Source organism: Dipodomys merriami, unplaced genomic scaffold (assembly GCF_024711535.1).
Source record: "Dipodomys merriami isolate MVZ:Mamm:240054 unplaced genomic scaffold, mDipMer1.0.p SCAF_36, whole genome shotgun sequence".
In the NCBI taxonomy this organism is placed as follows: Eukaryota; Metazoa; Chordata; class Mammalia; order Rodentia; family Heteromyidae; genus Dipodomys; species Dipodomys merriami.
This window is the reverse complement of record NW_027205159.1, coordinates 10,434,246-10,450,297: the sequence shown is the minus strand read 5'-3', so window position 1 is coordinate 10,450,297 and position 16,052 is coordinate 10,434,246. Positions and strand designations below refer to the sequence as shown.

The following is a 16,052-nucleotide window of genomic DNA, read 5'->3' as shown; positions in this document are numbered from 1 at the left end:
ATTCTGATTTCCATAATGGATACAATAATTTACTTTCCCTCCAGTATACAAGGGTCACTTTTCCTGATTATTTCCAGCATTTGTTGTTGTTTTGTTGTTAATAGCTATTTTGGCTAGGGGTGAGATGAAATCTCAGTAACATTTTGATTTGTATTTCCTTTATGATTAAGGATATTGAACAGTTCTTCATTCATTTACTGACTATGTGTATTTATTCTTTTTTTCCTTTTTTATTGTGAAAATACTGTACAGAGGGGTTACAATTACATGGGCAAGATAATGAGTACATTTCTTATCAAGCATTGTAGCCTCCTCCTTTGTTTCCCCTTCCCATCCCTTCCCATCTTCCCTCCCTCCCCCCATACTCCCCCCAATCCTCCCTGTATTTATTATTTTAACAACTGTTTACTTAATCCATATGTCTATATATTAATTTTTTGGTGTTTATTTTTGAGTAACTCAATTTCTTTAGTAGTTATAGACCTATTAGAACTATTCCTTGCTGAGTAAGTCTTATTTTTGTCTGTAAGGATTATTTAATATCTCCCTTTCATCTGCTTCGTTGATTTATTCACCAGAAACATTAAAAAATCCTTTGTTATCTTCTACAGTATGGTGATATCAATATCACTTCCATTATTAATGTATAACTTTTCCCCTTATGTTTTGTCTATCTTGTTAAAGGTTTATCAATTTTATTATTGATCTTCCCAAAGGACTACTTTCTGGTCTCATCTTTATTCTGCTATTTTCCTATTTTCCTGATTTCTGCACTTCTACTTTTATTTTCTCCTTTTGGTACCTTTGCTCTTATTATTCTAGTTTCTTCAGGTAAAACAACAAGCCATTAATATCATCTCTTTGTTTTCTACTTTAGTGTTCATTGCTATAAATTTCTCCTCAAGGACTGTATCAATAGCATTCCATGGTTTTTGATATGCTATGCTTTCATTTCATTCAGCTCAAAGTGCTTTCTAATCTGCTTTTCATTTCTTCTTTGGCCCATGGATTATTTTGAAGTATGTTACTTAGTTTTCAATGCTTGAATACTTCAAATATTGGTAATTATTTGTCATTAATTTCTAGTCCAATGCCACCATGGTCAGGGGATGTAGTTTGTGTAATCTGAATCCTTTCAAACATTTTGAGCTTTCAGTATGATGGCTCAGAGTACAGTACAACATGATCAAGGTCCTATACTTTTACTGATTGTTGATAGACTATTGAGAGAAATATTGAAATCTCTGGTTACAAGTATGGATTTGTCTATTTCTCCCTGCTTTATCTGCAAGTGTTTTTGTTCTTTGAAGTTCTGTTATTTGGGACATATTTAGGATTGTTATGATGTTCTCTTAATGAACTGACACTTCACTACTTTGAAATTGCCTATTTTATCTACCTGGGCTGGCTTCCAACAGTGATTCTCAGAACTCAGCCTCCTGAGTAGCTAGGATTATAGGTATGAACCACCAATGCCTAGCATATTCCTTTTAGCACTTCATTATTCTATTGGTTTCTTACTCAAAGTATTCTTGACAAGAAATCTATTGTCACTCCTCCCCACTACTTTCTTTTTTTTAATCATAGATTTTCAACAATTTGGTTATGACTTATCTATGCTGTTGTTTCATCCATGTTTCTTTTGCCTGGGGTTTCAGGGCTGTCTTTGATCCATGACTACATAATTTTAATCAAATTTAGAACACTTGTAGTCATTACTTCTTTAAAATTATTTTTAAGAACCTCTTTTTCCCCTACTTTGGTGGTTTCAATTATGCGATTATTGAGACAATCAAAATAATACCACTTTTCACTGTTGCGCTGTTCATTTAATTTTTTAACCTTTGTTTTCATTTTTCATAGTTTCTATTACTATACCTTCACATTCACTAGTATTTTTTTCTTTAGTAATACTTATTCGATCATTCCAACCAATGTATCTTGATGTCAACTATCACAGTTTTTATTCTAGAAGTTTGATTTGGGTCTTGTCAATAGTTTCCAATCTCTACTTAATTTTGTGAATATATGGAATGTAATTACAATACTATGAGCAAGTTTTGATGGATTGATTTGGGTCTTCTTTGGAGCCATATCTTCCTGCTCCTTTGTATACCTAGTCATTTGTTCTTGGATACCAAACATGGTGATTTTCATGTTAAGGGCTAGATATTTTTGTACTCCTATAAATATTCCTAAGCTTTGTTCTGGGGCATAGTTAAACTAATTGGAAGCAGTCTGAGCCTTTTGAGGCTTGCTTTTAAGATTCTTAGATGGACCTGGAGCTGTGCTCAGTCAACCATTGAAGCTAGGTCCTTTAGTGCCAATTGCTCAATTCCTTATAAATTTGGAATTTCTTCTAGTATGGCTGGTGGGAAAAGTAGTTATTTCCAGCCTGTGTGTATTCTGGGCACTGTTAGCACTAATCCTTTCTTTCCTTCTTGTCCTGGCTTTGGGATTTTGCTTACATGCATATGCTGATGAGTTCTTAGCTCAATGCAGTTTTAAAACCAGGCAGATTTCTCCTCTCTATTCCTCTGCCCCACAAATTCTCTATCATTTCTGCTGTGCCCTAGTCTACCCATTTCTCTTGGCTGTTTAATGCTTAGTGTCTCAAAACTGCCACTTTATGTATTTATTTGCTTGTATCAATCATTATTTCAAGTGGAGGGTAAATTCTACCCTCAGGATCACAATTTAGTCATAAACAAGAATCTGCTTGATTTTTCAACCACAGAAATCGGATCGTATCTACAATTTAAAACCCTTTAATGGGTCCCACTGCCCTTAGGACAAAAACTTAAACTTCTTGACATGGCGTAAAAGAACCGTTATGACCTTCCCCTACATACCTGACTTCCTCTAGTCTTTCTTGGGCCTTCCACAATGCTCTCTCCAAATCCAGCAGGCCTCTGTTGGCCAAAGGGTTTCTCATTTCCTCAGCCTGAAATATCCTTTTTCCTTCTACCTGGCAGCCAGTACAAGCTGAATTCCACTTATCCTTCAGATTGACAGTAAAATATGTCTCCAGAGAGAAACTGTCATCTGCACACTGGACTGTTCTCTACACCTCTGTTCCAGCCACATAGAATGAACTAAAATTTTGCGGTCAGAAATGGAGTCCTTTTCACTACCACATTGCCATACCCTTGCTAGTTCCTCTGCCTCAAACACTTCCCTACTCTGTTTGTTTAGATAGCTTCTGTTTGCCCTTTAGCATTCCAGGCCTTATCACCTCTTCTTGAAAATTCTCTTCACAGCTTTTCCCATCCCTTCTCCAACTCTCCTCTCAGGTCTGATTAATCATCTTTCCTCATGCTCTCTCTCTCTCTCTCTCTTTTTTATTGTGAGAGGAGCTTATTGTGCAGAGGGATTACAATTACATGGGCAAGATAACAAGTACATTTCTTATCAAGCATCTTTGCCTCCTCCTTGTTTCCTCATGCTCTCTTGAGGTTACTGAATACCCTACCTATACCTATACCTGTAGAAGAGTCTTTTCAAGTCTATGGTAGAAATTTGTTTCTTGTCCTTTTCTCTAATTGGGGTAGAAATGGGCCTGCCTTGGTGTCAGTATATTTCTAGCTCCATGCAGGCCACTGTGCGTGTATCTAACTCTTTCTAGGGTGCTATTATCTATCTATTGATCGATCGATCTATCTATTTTTGCTGGTCAATAGATGGCTGCATGGGGCTTTTGCTACTGCTAAGATCTGGCATGAATGTATAAAAGGCACGAGTACTTTACAGGGGGTGCTCTGCTCTTGGACAAGAGAGTTACATTAATCAAGTAGAACAAATCATATTGAATGCTATGGCCAGTGCAATTTAGTTTTAGTCAAGCTGCCTGACTTTGTCTGGAGATGAGAACATTGTTGAAATGTCTCCCAACACAAAGCTGGGGTCTACTGAAATAGGCAATCACTGCAGCGAACAATCCATTACTTGTACTGTCAACAGTGCTTTTCTCTCTAAATACAGAATGAAGTGGAAAATGCTGTGGGAACCTAGGAGCATTTAATTTATTGATGTGCCTCAGTAGGAGCCATTCTTTAACCGAGCTGAGGGCAATAGTGTGGGGACAAGCATTAAGGTTGTGAAGCACTAGGGGGTCTGTTTAACCATCATGTATTCCACTCTCCCCATATGTAAAATGAAACTGATGGAAGAGAATGCTAGTCACACCATCATGGTTATTATGGTGATGGATGACTAGAACACAATGTTGTACTGCCCCCAGCCATGCCAATTTCTTTTGGTATTGCTTTGTTATTGGATAAAGGAGAAATGACTGGCAGAGCTCCATTTTCTTTTGGAATTGAGAACGTTTCTAGCGAGGCTTGGCAGGGAAAGGCCATTACGCTGGCTCTTTTGCATAGATAACGGCAAGGTACTGTGCCAGAAAGTTCACTCACCAGGAATAGCGGGACTGCTCAGCCTTTCATGAATGATAGACTTATAACCATGAGTAATTTAGTCCTATGCTCCAGGGGGCAAAAACAGCCAGCATCTTGGTATGCTTCTGACCAGTCTGTAATTGCAACCAGTCACCTGGGACCAGTAATCTGCAACCTCATAATAGCTGCAGATAACTTGTATAACACAGACAACTGTACCTGGATGGCCTCCCAGGTAGGGGTTGCAGAAACAAAGACTTCATTCTCGGCTAACTTGAACAAGAAAGGTATTTATAAAAGACTAGTTAGCACCTATAGGATATCTGGCTTCATAGCGTTGGTCTTAAGTGGCGGGACAATCAGGGTAGTGCCCAGATGACTGTTGCCAGTCCCACCTCTGTTGGTCATAGACACAGCCATGAATTTACCAGTAGTTCATCCTGCATCTGCTAGACAGCTGGATGTTTGCATCATTCCTTCTAACTTCAAATGACACTCACACAGCTCCCTATATTTTCTAAAAAGAAGCTTAGACAGGAGCATCTGTTCCCTGAGTTGGGCCATGCGGTTCTTTCTTTACCAGGAAGGTTGGACATTCAGTGTTGCCTTCTACCATGGGTGGGGGTGGTGTGGGGATGGGCAGCAAGATTCATCAAGTGTGGTATAAGTCCCATGAAAGGAAATTATTCCAGATCATCTACAGCAGCCAACACAACTCTCACAGGTCTAAACATGGTTCTTCATGTAGCATAAACCAACTCCCCCAACATCTGGTTTACATTTTAATTTGTAAACTAGGCATAGTGAGATTAACCACTGTAAATAATAATCAAATACACAATTATAATAATATATTATGGTAAGACTTATGTAAATGTGCCTCTCTTCCCATCTCTCCTCTCACTTCCCTGTTTCTCTTCTTGTGTAGTACATAGTGCTCACCCTGCTCACTGACTATGGGTACCTGGAGTGACTAAAAGCCAACTGTGGACAGGGGAGGAGAATAGTATGTGAAGCCAGTTAGGGAAAATCCTACTCTCTCACTTCTGTTTTTTTGACTATTCCCTTCTCTTGCTTCAAACACAGACACACAGACACACACACAGACACACACACAGACACACAGACACACACACAGACACACACACAGACACACAGACACACACACAGACACACACACAGACACACACACACACACACACACACACACATTATTCATCATTCTCCTGCCTGAGTTACTGAGAGCCCATTCTGGGAATTCTTCTAAGACTACTTACCCACTTGCTAGCCTTCCTCCCCAGGTGCCCCAAACAGACTCTACCTCCACCAGCAGCACCTTCAGTCCTCTGCTGGCCTGATATCACCCTCCCTAAAGATTGGTTAGAGCCTGAGATCAGAGCCAATGTCATGTCTAGTTAACAGGCATGCCAACTGTGATGAACTAGACTATAAAGCTCTCACGGTTAAATTAGACTTTTCTGCAAGAGCTCACCAATCTTTCCTGCTTCACAGAAATCTGAACCCATCAGCATACAAACATGCACTGTTAAATCTCATGGGTAAATGAGTAGACCATAATCTTTCCTCCCAACTGTTTGTCCCATTGCGGTGTCTCAGGATAAGCATAGTTTCTGCTATGTCAATATGGTCTCAATTTTTCATACTTATGAAACTGTTTTTCTGAAAACTTCTACTGGATCACTTTCTGCCTGACCAGTCTGAAAAGGACTACACTTTTGTTGCCCCAATGAATTAATTTTATCTTTTAAATGGCCTCCTGAGGAAACGAATGTTCCTGCAAAGACAGGGATAGGAAATTCTGGTCTTTATCTTCCTGTTCTGGGTTACGTTGGCGGTACTGCAGTAGTGTAGCTTCCTCTGTGGTTTTGGAAAGTCATGTTACATGGGCTTCCTGGAGCATCCTGCCAGTCAAGCTTCAGCAGTTGCTAAGTTGCTTAGCATGATGCTAAGCTTCCAGGCAAGGTCAGTTTACTTTCTCCATGCCTTTCCATTCACCATGCCTTTCATCCCATACCATCCGAGGAGCAAAGTGGCCTTTTCTTTCTCTCCCTTCCTTCCTTCCTTCCTTTCTCTTTCTTTCTTTTTTTTTCTTTCTTTCTTTCTTTTCTTTCTTTCTTTCTTTTTCTTTCTTTCCTTCTCTCTCCTTCCTTTCTTTCTTTCTTTCTTTCTTTCTTTCTTTCTTTCTTTCTTTCTTTCTTTCTTTCTTTCTTCCTTCCTTCCTTCCTCCCTCCCTCCCTCTCTCCCTCCCCCCCTCTCTTTCTTTCCTTCTTTGCTTTTTTAGAAAGGGGACCCTCTCACCTATGCTCCTTACCAACTCTGTCTCATGAGGTGCTACCTAGTGGGGAAACCCAGGCATGTCTGGCAAGTGACAGCCTCATGGCCAGTCGACATCTGCCTTAGTGGAGCAGGCATCCAGAGGTACTTGTCTCAAGCTTATTAATCCATGCAGTTCTCTTGCCACACAAAATGTGCAAATGCCTATAAACTCTACATCACTTTAGCTATTATCACTTTAGCTATATCATAACAAGATGAGGCTAGTATAATTCCTGGAAATTATGACAATCACATCAATCCTACCCCTCCCTACTGTGGCTTGCTAGAGAGTAGGGCCAAAAATACAAAATGTGTCCCATGATTTGTGTCCCAGCAGCTCCCCTTGTTGATTACTGGCCAGGTGAATCTGCATCCATACCTGCTGGAATGGTGTTCCGAGTCTGGCTGGATGTGGGCTGGGCTGCATGACGCAGGCAGCTGCCTATTGGTGGAGAAGCTGCCAGGTGCTGGGCGTGAGCCTGAGGTGTGGTAAGGGACAGGGATGGCCTGGTGGTGGTTGCTGGACTGCTCAAACTTCCACCACCAGGCTGCATGGTAGTGGTCATCCCTTTGGCCAGTGGAGATCCTCCAAGCACATTGTTCCGAGATGACCCAGCTCCTCCTCCAGGAACCCTAAGGGAATAAGCAAAAGCAAGTTACTGAAACAGCTCAGATGAAACCAGGCCACACATTACAAAGACCTATTTATTTGAGAAATGAAGGTCAAGTGGTCAGGGAAAGTCCTAAAATGATGTTAGTTGAAGGATGCCCAGAGGTCAAACTGAGCAGAAGGTATCTTGTATAAAACATAGAGCCAACTTCCAGAGTAAATATTCAAGCAAAAGAACTCTAAGGAATAGAGAAATGATCCCCATCAAGTATGTGCACCAGAGCTTCTGCCTTGATTCCTTCTAATACAACCAGTCATGCCTCACAAGGTTTTGACACCTCTGGAAGGAGATGAGGCCTTCTGGCCATGGTGTCACTAGAAAAGGCATAGGCAACACATTTTCTTTTGAGGAGGTCAGGGACCTTGCAGCTTCATATCAGAAATAGATGTCTTTTTACCCCAAAGCTCTTAGATGAAGCCCCCGTTACACAAAAGGATGACAGTCACTTTGGAAATGGGCCTTTAACCCTTTCTTTCTACATGTATTCACACTCAACCCATACCCTGGCTCTAGGGGCATGGGTTCGGAAGAAGCTTCTATGAGGTATGTTTTAGAGGATTCAATTGTCTTCTATTCATTTAGGAGCTGAGTAAATCTATTCCTGTCCCTTTAAGATCTTACTCACATCTTAAAGAGCCACCTTGCTGGCTCATGCTTGTAATCCTATCTATTCAGGAAGCTGAGATCTGAAGATTGTGGTTTGAAGCCAGCCTGTCAGGAAAGTCTGGGACTCTTATCTCCAATTAACAATTGGAAAGACAGAAGTACAGCTATGGATCAAATGGTAGAGCACCAGCTTTGAGCAAAAAAGTAAAGGACAGCACCCAGGACCTAGTTCAAGTTCCCAGTACTGATATGCATGTTTGCGTGCATGCACGCAAATGGACACGCGCATGCACGTGCGTGTACACACACACACATCTCAGGGGCTGACAGAAGCCATGAAGAAGATAGGCTTGACCTGGTTTATGGACAAGGTCCTGTCCTATCTTCCTATGGTACTTGGTATCATTGTGCCTAGGCCTTCAGGGTACTAGAACACTCAGAAAGGGTTCTGTGTGGTAGTTGTGGGGGTGCCTCTCAGGAAAGGAGTCACCATGAGGCACAGAGTAGTTTCCTTGGTGTGTCCTTCAACCTCAGAGATATCCTGAAATTTGCCTCCATCAACAGGCTCATCCAAACCATGTGTCTGCAAATCATCTTGGCTATCTTACTTTATATACCTTTATAGGTCTTTATATACCTAATCAATGGTATTTGCAAGTTCTATTTTCAAAGCCACACTGACAATGTGGAAGATCGCAGATGCAGGCAAATCTTCAGATAGTGGCAAGCATCGCTCCATGGAACCTGTGGAAACAGTTTGGCCAAAGTGCCCTCCAGCCAAACCTGCACACTCTCACTTTCAACAACCGTGTACCCTGGGTCCCCACTTTCTTTATTTTCAAAAAAATCTCCAAGTGCCCTCTCTGATGACCCAGCTAGTGGCTAAGTCATCTAGACTCTCAGCCTACCCGCATCACAGGGCAGTTCTGAAGGACTAGGGTAGATGGTGACTCTGGGTCTGCACACAGGCCTGGGCCTTCACTTACCTCTGACACGTGTCCTATAAGGTTTTTGTATTTCTGATGGGTGGTTTTGGCAATTTTCCTAAAGCACAGAGAGTATCAGAGAAAGTATTGTCCTAGAGGCAGAGTTATGGAGATCAGACAACCTCCCACTTCTGTAAGTAAACTTCATCTGCCCTCAGCTTTGCTGTTCCATGGTGAGCTATGTACCCTGATGGGAAACTGGGCTTCTGAGATAGGGACCAAAGGGGATCCTGATGATTCTCTGTCTGAGAGAATGGGGATAACAGCAGGGTCACCAGTACAGGGAATTCCAAGGACAACAGTTGCCAGGGTTAGACCCGGAGGGATCATTTCCTAGTTTCTCCTGGCTCTGAACTTCTTCAGAAGAGGTAACTGGTTAGGGAAAGAAGAGCTTGAAGAAAGTGAGCAACTTATAAGGTACATAAGCTGGAGTGAAGTAAGGTGGCTCAGGTTACCCAAAGAGTTCCAGCTTCATTAAGCAGAGAAACTTCCCATGGCAAAGTCTTTGGCAAAACTGGAATCCATCCTTTGGGCAGAATTTAGATCAGAGCTACCAGATTTCACTGATTTACTTAATTTGCATGAGTTGAAGATCTAATATGTGCAGGTGCTGTGCAAAGTATCCAGGGCGCAAAGCTGGAGGTGGTTGCTATGTGTGAGGCTGGCAGGCTCTGCATACCCATAGGTGACCTATAATGAGTAGCAGCCACCAACAGACTGCTCGGGATAAGTGGTATGGGAAAGAGACCATGGGACAAAGATTCCCAAAGCTCTTTAAGAATATGTTGGGTTTAGCTGGGTATTAGTATGACGCAGAAAGGCACTCCAAATTCAGTGTATATGAGGGGCATGACCCAAATGCTGGCCATATCTCAGTTTTCCTCAGCCAGGAAGTCCATGAGGGCTTTGTCTGCACTGGGTAAGGGGCATGGATGGAAAAGCAGCGAGACCAAGATGTAAGCATCCATAGCACAGATGGGCCCACCTTTGCATGGGCAGGGAAGGGGAGACACCCAGAGGCAAAGGACACCCTCGCCTTAGCCCTGTCAGCTGCCTCAAACCAACTGGAGCCTCTTTCAAGCACTTCAAAGACTTCACGAACAAGACCATGAAAGAGAAAGCTTATGAACGTTAGCATAAAAAATCTTAACTAGAGCTTTTTCCATTAAAGAGCAATCCCTGGCTGCAAGCACTGGGCAAGTTCCCTCAAGGAGTCTGTAGGGAGCTCCCACTCTAAACAGAAGGCTGCTGTTAGGAATGAGAGGTTTATTACCATGGGGAAGAGCATACAAAAGAAACAAAAATCACATAGTACATTACAAACAACAGCAACAAAGAAAAAGCCTCTTGTGTCCCTATCTTGGGGTTCATTTCACTTAGCATCATCTTATATGATCATATGTACATAGCTTTGACCTTTTCTGCTTGTCTGGTAAGATTATTCTAGACGTATACTAGTTATTGCAAATAAGGGAAACCATGGGACTTACGTTTTTTTGAGTCTGGCTTACTTCACTTAATGTATTTTTTTCCAAGTCTTTCCATTTCCTAACAAATGGGGCAGTACCATTCTTTCTGATGGAAGCATAGAATTCCGTTACACACACACACACACACACACACACACACACACGCACACACGCACACACACCACATCACATTTTCTTTTTTTCGCTCTCTCTCTCTTTTTTTTATTGTGAGAATACTGTACAGAGAAGTTACAATTACATGGGCAAGATAATGAGTACATTTCTTATCAAGCATTGTTGCCTCTTCTTTGTTTCCCCTTCCCATCCATTCTCATACTCCCCCTCCCCCCACCTGATCCCCCCCCCACCAAACTTGTAAAGTTCATTTTTCAACATAACGACTTGAACATCTCATTGTTGCAATGGGTCCAACTGTATCCCTGTTTAAATGGTTTGTTTTTGCCCTTCTCCTCCACAAATTATACCAACATCAAATACAATGAAAGCAGGGGCTATACCATGAGGGAGGGACATACAAAGCAACATAGAAATCATCTTATAATCATGTTAGAAACAATTGCATGAAAGAAAAAAAACATTTGAATACTTATCTTGGGGTTCATTCCCCTAACATCAACTTATCTGACCTTTTATGCTTGACTCAGACATATTAACTTAACCAAAGAAGTGAAGGACCTCTATGATGAAAACTTTAAAAACCTGAAAAAGGAAATCAAAACAGAACTTAGAAAATGGCAAAAACTCCCATGCTCCTGGATTGGAAAGATCAACATCGTGAAAATGTCAATACTTCCCAAGGCTATCTACAAATTCAATGAGATACCTATAAATATTCCAACCTCATTCTTCAAGGAAATAGAAGAGGCAATCCAAAAATTCATATGGAACAATAAAAGACCCCAAATAGCAAAAATGATCCTTAACAGAAAGAACAGTGCTGGAGGAATATCAATACCAAATTTCAAACTCTACTACAAAGCCATAGTAATCAAAACAGCTTGGTACTGGCACAGGAACAGGCCTCGGGACCAATGACTAATGGAATAGAAGTAAAAACCAAGAAATGGACCTAAAGACGTATAGCCATCTAGTCTTCGATAAGGGAGCTAAAAAAATAGAATGGAAGAAAGACAGCCTCTTCAGTAAATGGTGCTGGCAAAATTGGTTAATCAGTTGTAGAAAACTAAAGCTAGATCCTTTTATATCACCCTGCACCAGAATCAACTCCAAATGGATCGAAGACCTCAGAGTCAAAGCAGACACTCTGAAAACATTACAGGATGGAATAGGAGAAACCCTAGGTCTCCTTGGCGCAGGCCAAAATTTTCTTAATAGAGACCCAGAAACATATCACATTTTCTTGATCCATTCATCTACTGAGGGGCATCTGGGTTGGTTCCATATCTTAGCTATGGTAAATAATGCTGCAATAAACATAGTTGTGCTGATAGCTTTAGTATGGCCTTGTTTGTGATCTTTGGGTAAATCCCAAAAGTGGGATTGCTGGGTCATGGGGGAGCTCTATGAGGAGTCTTTTGAGGAACCTCCATACTGCTTTCCAAAGTGGTAGAAAAAGTTTGTATGTTCTTCCCCCACGGTATAAGCCCTGCTGTCACTGTATTTGATTCTGGTGCCCTGCATCTTATATATACATTTTTCTAATTTGGGGAGGGGAAGGAAAATAACAAAATGCTGAAGTAAGGACCCATTGTAACAATGAGATGTACATGACACTATGTTGAAAATGAACTTTACAACTTTGGGGGGGGGTGGAAGAGGGAGGAGCTGGGGAGATGGGGAGGGAAGGGATAGTAGGGGAAAAACAAAGGAGGGGGTAACAATGCTTGATAGGAAACATACTCATTACCTTACTCATGTAACCCCTCCGTACAGTATCCTTACAATAAAAAATATTAAAAAAAAAAGAATGAGGGGCTTCCTTTATTGGCCTGAGTGAAGCATCTCTTATACCCACTTCCTTGTTCCTGTAGACCTCTTGGGCCTCAGCAAAGACGCCTCCTCTGGCCTCTACTGGACACCTTGTGTGAAGTCCAGGTACCCAAAGCCACAGAGCAAGTAGCGTACATCTTTCCATGCCCCTTCAGAAACCACTTAGACAGTAGGTATACATCAGTCAGGCCTATTGTACCTATTGGTACAAGGCTAGTTACTATCGAATACTTTTTACATAGACCTCCTCCAAAGACAGTAGAAACCCAAAGGACATATCTTTTGTTATTTGCACATCCATCAGCTGCTATACATAGTTGTGCCTTGGGTGTCCCTGACTGGAACGCAGTCAGATGGTGGACCCCTGGGCTGACTGAACTCATGTTCTTGTGTTTGCTGGGCAGGAGCTCTGTCACTTGAGCCACATCTCCATCTCTCTTTGCATTCATTATTTTTTGAATTGTATTTGTGACTGAGCTGGCTATTACAATCTTCCTTCTTATGATTCCTATATAGCTGGGATGACAGGCATGGTTCACCACATCCAGCTTTTTATTGATTGTTCATACTGGCCTTCCACGACAATCCTCTTGATCTCTGCCTCCCAAGCAGCTAGGATTACAGGTGTGAGCCACTGCACTTGGTTCTCCATTGAATTTTTAAAATTACCATTTGTATTTCATAAAAGGAATACAACAGATTTGTAAAGCAAATTTTAAACTGCCAACTTAACAACAACTGTTACTTTAAGCTATGTATCATTTTTCCTTTGTCGAGAATTATATGTGTGTGTTCTACACATAGATCATTGTGGCAATATACTTTACACACACATTTATGTATGGTGTGTATGTGCATATATACTATACATGTGAACCTATACATACATGGACACAGTATCCACATGTTTACTTGTATAATGCAACATTGTACTCACACCACACAATGCATTGCCCCACATTTGCTGCACACACATTATACATAGGATACACATGTACATGTGCTATACTTACTGTTCACCTATGTACTCACACAAGAGCACATTCATACTATACACATGTGCCTACATACTATCCTCACACAGAAATACACACATACTGGAGACCTTGCTCTCTGATGACCCCTTGCTACTTTGAATCCAGCTCTCCCTGTTCCCTGTCTGTGGGTAGTTAGTGCCCACTGAGGGAAGCCAAGGAACTCATCTCATCAGGTTAACCATTCACCAAGGGGAGAATAGTTACCCTGCTGCCTCTGGATTGAGTGTTTATAGGGACTCATTCCACACATAGCCTCCAGGGCTCCCACAGCATTAGGGGACCTTGTCCTCCTAGCCCAGGCTGCTGGGTCCTCACCTTGAGACAGGAGTCACATAATTTCCTGGGAAGACCCCAGAGACCCCGGTCCTCAGTGATGCCCCCTTGAACCAGCCGTCCTGACACTTCTCCAGCACCCGATACATCTCACCCTTGCGCAGCTCCAGCTCATCATTCTTCTGGGGTTTGTAAGCATAGAGAGCCAGGTATCTATAGGCAAGAGAAGAAGACACAGGTCAGCAAACACCTTTTTCAGGACATGGCAGCGTGGGCATGGGGCACACAGCTCAACTTTGGGTATGCCAATCTATACAGAATAGCTAATGTCTGTAAGGCTCTCTAGTTTCAAAAGAGCTCACACATCCCTTACCTGACTCAATCCTACCCAAGTAGCAGAAGAGAGGATGGAAGACAGCCCCTGTGGGTCTGATGGGGCTACAACACCTCATTGGGCCCATTGGGAAAGCAGGTGGAACCATGCGGGGCTGAGCTGTGTGAGGAGGGAAGGCCTGGCAGGAGGCCTTAGAACTGGATTCTGGTGCTTGGTCTTTGGTCCCTACAATTTTTTTTTTCTGTTCTTCATGATGTCAATAGTCCAGTGCTCTGAGCAAGAGAAAGCCTTGGGGAAATCTAGTTTGTGCTAAATTAGTCTGGGTTGAGCTTTCCACATGCCTTCACTTATCAAACTTGTCACTTATCAAACGCCGAATCTTTTCAGAGAAAAGATGGCCTTATTATGGAATTCTTGGCTGTATACTTCCTAGAAATATTTGTACTGTGACTAATTATTTTACTTCTACTTTTCTTTTAAGGCTTACTTGCAAATAAGGCTAAACAGACGTGGTGGTGAAAAACCTAAGTTTACACATTATGCCTTAAAGTTGGCTATGGCAAGTTCCTCTGGTGACATGAAACATATCTCAATCCTAACTTCCTAGGACTTGGGAGGCTGCGTACTCTGTTCTATGTTGAACTGATTAACAGAACTATAGCAGATAACTGTGTTTTCTCACATGATTCAGTCATGAAAGTGGATGGGCCCTTCAGCTAATAGAAAATGAAAGATGAATTCTAAAGAGTCATGACACAGATCTCACAGTAGGACCCACTGCTTTGTGGGTGTGTTGACTCTATTCAGGGACCACAGACTCCTAGAGGTGTCCACAGGTCTCCGGGATAGAGGAGCCCATAGACTCCCCAAGGGCCTTCTGGAATCCAGCTCAGTCAGTTCAAGCAAGAACGGAGGCTCTGAGGAGTAGTATAGAGATAAGTAAGAGCTCCTTTCATAGGCTGGGAAGGTGGCTCAGTGGTAGAGTGCTTGCCTCACATGCATGAGGCCCTGGGTTCAATTCCTCAGTACCACATAAATAGAAAAAGCCAGAAGTGGTGTTGTGGCTCAAGTGATAGAGTACTAGCCTTGAGCTGAAGAGCTAAGGGATAGAGCGTTAGCGTACAAGTCCCACAACCAGCAAAAAAGAGAGCTCCTTTCATAAATAAAGCTTTCTTTGCTTTAAAATAAAATCCACCACTCCTTTCCAACATCCTCATACTATATACACAAGGACTTCTTCTGCTCTTTTTCAATGGGAGATTGGGTCCTTTGTTTACAGTGCCCCCTTCCCTGGGACATAAGCTAGGATGAAATGTAGTTTGCATATTGTTTCCTTGTTATGTTCTTGAGAAGATATGCAATCTGGGTTTCCAAAAAATAGATCCCTCGAGAAAGGATCCTTCTCATTCTCATGGCCTATAGATTTGCACAGTCCATGCACACTCAGGTGACAGATAAGAGAACCAGGGTACATCCCTTCTCTTGAATGACTGCAGAGGTACTTCTAGTGACAGAAAGTCACATGAAGACTGCATTTGAACACACAAAGCCCATATGTGACTGTGCTATATGTGCTGGGCTGCCCAACAGATAAAAGAGTAGCTTCCACACAGCTGGGGTCAAGGCAGAGTAAGAACGAAGATCAGAAACACCTGGAATCATGGAAACTGATAAAAATGATGCATGACATTGTGAACTTGCGCTCATAGGAATATAATAGAAACATAAATCCTGTTTATGTCTGTCTCATTGTTTCTAATGTCAGAGCAGTCTCTGACTCAGGCCAGAGCAGAATGCCACTGGGGGATGATGCCACTCTAACCTCATTAGGTTACTAAGTGTTCCTACCTGGAGCAAACTGCCTATGAAGGAAGCAGCCCTGTGGTAGGTGTAGGCGGACACACCAGCCACCTCTAGGGAGTAAGGCCTAGGATACTTGCCCTGTTCAACAGGACTTGGAGACCAACTTTC

At 42.1% G+C, this 16,052-nt stretch overlaps 1 protein-coding gene across 3 annotated transcripts in view; it reads right to left on the bottom strand.

Annotated features, from left to right (window-relative positions):
- Sh3rf3 (SH3 domain containing ring finger 3) overlaps positions 1-16,052 on the bottom strand; it is a 358,300-nt gene that overhangs the window by 41,050 nt on the left and 301,198 nt on the right. For all 3 annotated transcript variants that reach the window (XM_069988660.1, XM_069988662.1, XM_069988661.1), the window contains exons 6-7: positions 13,790-13,960; positions 7,114-7,367 (exon numbers count right to left, since the gene is read on the bottom strand). In XM_069988660.1, coding sequence (XP_069844761.1) covers positions 7,114-7,367; positions 13,790-13,960 — 425 coding nt within the window. The remainder of the gene's footprint in view (positions 1-7,113; positions 7,368-13,789; positions 13,961-16,052) is intronic.